The sequence below is a fragment of the Macadamia integrifolia genome, chromosome 12 (genome assembly GCF_013358625.1).
Source record: "Macadamia integrifolia cultivar HAES 741 chromosome 12, SCU_Mint_v3, whole genome shotgun sequence".
Classification (NCBI taxonomy): domain Eukaryota; kingdom Viridiplantae; phylum Streptophyta; class Magnoliopsida; order Proteales; family Proteaceae; genus Macadamia; species Macadamia integrifolia.
The window spans coordinates 14,067,365-14,071,895 of NC_056568.1; the positions used below are offsets into that span (position 1 = coordinate 14,067,365).

Here is a 4,531-nt window from a genome sequence, read left to right on the forward strand (position 1 = left end):
AATGCATCAGACAGCAGGGATAGTCCAAGGGGTTTTTCTTGTTTTAGTAAAGAATAAAGATTATCTGTCAGTAAATGCAAATGGATATGGATCCACCTTCCAGTGGTTAACATCATAGGAAGCTATTTAACCAAAACAATGAAATGGATAAGAATAAATTTGCAGACTCTTGAAATGCAACATGGAGGAAGTAAAAATGTGGTCAACCATATACACTAAGAGAATTTTAAGGCAGGGAAAAGAAAAAGAAAAAACCTAGTTGGCATATTACACCCAATCTTGAAGATTTTCTAGGTTGTACCATTACATGGTGTCCAACCTGAAACCAGAGAGATGACTATGCCACTTATATTCTATAATTCAATCAAACGCAATTCCAACTAAAATAGCAAGTGCACAAAAGAATTTTTCGCAAAACGGTCTCTTATGAGAAATTCTACCATGCCCATGAAGCTCCCCAGAAGAAGCCCCCTCCTTCCCATTTTGTCCATCAAAATCATCGCAACAATTGACCCTGCAGTCAAGTTAACAGTTAAAAAAGAGAGAGCTCTATAATTTCAACACATGCAAAACAGATGCTTGAGCGTTTAGCCCTCCTTAGCCCTTACCAGACAAGTTCGCAACTCCTACACAGATGTTTGCCAGGTCTGATGGTACTCCCGCTCTTTTAAAGACGGTAGAAGAGAAATAGAATACAGCATTAATACCAGACAGCTGTTGGAAAGCAAATAGGGTTGACCCAATAAAAACAACTGCATAAAAGGAAAACGTAAATGGCAATGCATATAATACAAAATGAGCATGTATACAATTGACACCACAGCAACAGATAAATGCAACAATATGCAGATACCTCTAAAATGGCGGCCACGGAATAACTCCGAGTATTTTACATCTTCTACATCATCACTTCTGTCCAACTTTGACAGTTCAGCAATTGCAGATTTGACATGTGATTCTCCTAACAGCTTCTCGAATTCAACTTCAGCTTCTGCACATCTTCCTCGCTGTACCATGCAGATAAGCAACTGTAAGAAGTTACTTCTTCACAAGAATATAATAATGCACTAGTCACAGAATTTGTAATGGATGATATAAAGAGGTATACGTTAGGCCTGTCTTGCTAGGAGAACACAAAAGAATGGTGTACTTGCTTTATACAATGGAGAAGGAATAATAACAAATAGGAAAACTGTAATGAAATAATAAAGCAAAAACTGAGTGATCAGTTCCACAGTTATCCTTAATTACCTTTTCCTTTTCTTTTTAGAGCCTCTCCCCTGGACCAAACTACTCCTCACTAGTGATCACTTCTATATTTATCCATAACGATTTTGACACTTGTGACACTTGTCCTACTCAACACTCATCTTGAGTACACTCATTCTATGGCCATGTAGTTTGTTGATTACCTGGCATCCATAAATCTGCTGCTGGAGACATACTCATCTTTGCCAGTTTCTCGTTAAATTTGATAGATGTGCACTAATCACACAAACTCCAAGAGCAAAAAAATTCTATTTCACTTGGATTGCTTTGGGGCATCTCCTAGGATATCATTCTGACTATTTGCCCATTAGGGCCATTACTAACTCCAATCGTTGCTGAAAACTAAACTGTAGTTCTTCTTTACTCCAAATTATTTTAAAACCTTTAATTCAAAAGCTTACCACCTTCAGACTTGCCAATGGAACTGTCATCTAGAAGAAGAAGAAAGAAAAAAAACAAATTCACATAGAGGGAACTGCGTCAGATTATCAGCTAGCATTTTTTTTTTTTTTTGGGTCTCATGAACTGTTAAAAAACTTGGTCAACTAGGATGGATCTCTCTCACCTACTCACTTCTAACACCATAGTCCTTAATATTTCCTCAAAGATTTCATGAACTCATCCATAATAAAACCAGGCGCTTCCTGTGTTCTTACTTTAATAATCAACCAATTTTCTTCATCCTTTGTCCTTCACCAAGACCTTCAGGGCATGAATCTTCTTGCAACTTTAAAGCACACGACTGCACAAGAACTTTTTTGTAATAACAATGGAGGGCCGGTAGGGGTAGGGAAGAATCTCTGAGATGAACTCAGAGTTGCAGGGGAGGGAGAGAAGATTCACACAAGAAAAAGGGGGGGGGAGAATTGCACACTGCCTGCATGCACTCAAACACTAAATTCAACTCATTCTTCTATTCTTCAATCAGTCCTCTAATTGAACGATTACATGCATTTAAATAGTAAAAGAAAACCAACATTAAAAGGAAACCTACTCTAATTTGGAAACTCAAATTAATTGGAAACTAAATCCTAGTAGCTATCTCCTACTTAAGCTACCAAAAATTAAAAGATTGCATGAAAATAGAAATAAAATCCTAAGAGATCCTACTAGTCAAAGACCGAAATTGGATCCGGTTCAACTCTATCTAGATACCCAGATGGGTTTGGATCAGTCCATGGGTGCAAATCTACATCAAAGAATACATAGGAGTATTTTATTGTTTTGGTTTTCATACCACAACATATTACTTGTTGTCAATCGTGTAGGACACAGTCTAATATTTATAAGCACATAAGGCTTGAGTTTTTGTTGTATAGCCCAATAGCCTACATTAAAACTGTTGCTTATAACATTAATATTACCAGGGCATTGGATATATCTGATTTTTACAGAATATTCAATTCCAGCATTTATAACCTAATCACATAAGATTACCATAATCACTGATTCTGCAATAATATAAATTGATTCATCTTTTCTATCAGAGAAATTACTAAGTATAAAAATTACCAGTAGATATAAAATCATTATCATACATACAATAAAAAATGTGTTTCATACATTGTTTTTGTACCAGACATCACGCACATGATGGGTATTGTATTGGATGGTCTGGAACATGGTTTTAAGTATCGGTGCGTATCGTGCCGTATCGGTAGGCATCGGCACGATACATACCGATACGCTACGGGGAATTTTGGGCCCCCTTTTACGTATCGATGTATCGTGCGTATCGTACCGTACCGTACCGTACCGTATCAGTACCGATACGTACGATACGAACTTTTGAAAATCTGGAAATTCCCGAGAGTATCGGTACCGTATCGTGCAGTATCGAGCCGTATCGTACTGTATCGGTACCGTATCGGTACGTATCGACTGAAAATATGAAAATTCCCGTGAATGTGCCTTTTATTGTTTGAAACAAACACTTCAAACTCTCACCAATAGTTTTCTATATTTCTCTTCTTTCTTCCCCTTTGATTCACACACCTTTTTGGAGACTCAAATGGTAGATTGAAAGAAACATTGTCGAAGTGAATGGTTCAAAGAAGGAGAAAAACATAGTCCAAGAAGAACCTTGAACTTGAAAGTTGAAAAATTTGAATAGTAAGTTCTTGAATCTTTACTCACTTTTTTTTATTTTAACCTTAGATTTTCAAGTTTTTTTACAAATCTAAGGTTCATCATAGGGGTGTCAACCGGTCGGGTCGGTTCGGTTTCGATCGGGCTTAATCGGGCTTAAAGACTTTCAAAGGCTACATCGTGTCCGCCCATTTAACTAATCGGGCTTAGTTATTGAGGGCATGGTACACTTTATATTCGGTCGGTCGGCCTCGGGCTATAATCGGGCCACCTTAATCGGGCTTTAGTCGGGCCTTAATTGGGCTACGGACATGTTTAATGTTAAACGGACCCTCTTTAAAATGTGCTCTTATATTCCGGCCCACTCATGCAAACCCAAAAAAATGACAATAAATTAATAAATGATACCAAATATAACCATTATTTAAAATATGAACATGTTTTTACTTTTTAGTTTTTACTTTCTAATTTGGGGGGTAAAATAGGTATTCTACAATCATTAAAGGGTCGGGCTAGGCCAATGCACAATAGGCCGATCTCGATCGGGTGTTAAACGGTCAGTCTCGGTCGGGCGCCCGACGGTCCAAGTAGCAAAACCAAGACCGACCGTTTATAAATGGGCCGGGCTCAAGCCCGACACGTTTAATAAACGGTCCGGGCTCAAGCCCAACACGTTTAATAAACGGTCCGGGCTGGACCGGTCTATAAACGGTCGGTCCCGATCGGTTTAGTCGGTTCGGGCCACGAATTGACACCCCTAGTTCATCATACTTAGAATCACATTTTGTGCATCATTATTACATGAAATCATTGGATTTATAAGGATTTACAAACTTTTTTCAAGAGAAAATGAGGGTTTCAATTTTTTTTCAAATTTCTTAGATCTACTCATGCTCAATGATTAAAAATGTTTAGATTTTTTATATGTTATGTAAAAACAAGTGTTCTACAACTTCCATGGAAAATTTTGATTTTTTTCAAAAAAATATATTTGTCTATCAATATGATACCCTCATCATTTTGAACATTTTCAACTCAATATATTTGTCTATCAATACGATACCCTCTACTTAAGTATTTATGCATTCTACATGTTATATATAGCTTTTTTTAACTGTTTTTTTATGCAAAAGTGTATAAAAATGTGTTCCCTATCCATTTATGTGCGTATCTT

The 4,531-nt window shown here is 37.1% G+C and overlaps 1 protein-coding gene across 1 annotated transcript; it reads right to left on the reverse strand.

Moving 5' to 3' along the window:
- Nucleotides 1–365: 365 nt before the first annotated feature.
- On the reverse strand, nucleotides 366–1,034 carry LOC122058400 (probable plastidic glucose transporter 3). Its single transcript, XM_042621074.1, has 3 exons — nucleotides 854–1,034; nucleotides 609–752; nucleotides 366–514 (listed from the first exon to the last, which is right to left on the reverse strand). Exons 1-3 carry the CDS (start codon nucleotides 1,014–1,016, stop codon nucleotides 381–383), a joined length of 441 nt encoding a protein of 146 aa, XP_042477008.1. The 5' UTR covers nucleotides 1,017–1,034; the 3' UTR covers nucleotides 366–380.
- Between the last annotated feature and the right edge of the window lie 3,497 nt (nucleotides 1,035–4,531).

Bases quoted from the DNA above. Each gene is read 5' to 3' on its own strand.
- LOC122058400 (XM_042621074.1), bottom strand. From the start codon at position 1,016: ATGGTACAGCGAGGAAGATGTGCAGAAGCTGAAGTTGAATTCGAGAAG. The intron at 753-853 runs GTATCTGCATAT...CCTTTTATGCAG, and splicing joins CCGTGGCCGCCATTTTAGAG to TTGTTTTTATTGGGTCAACC. The intron at 515-608 runs GTAAGGGCTAAG...ACTTGACTGCAG, and splicing joins AGGAGTTGCGAACTTGTCTG to GGTCAATTGTTGCGATGATT.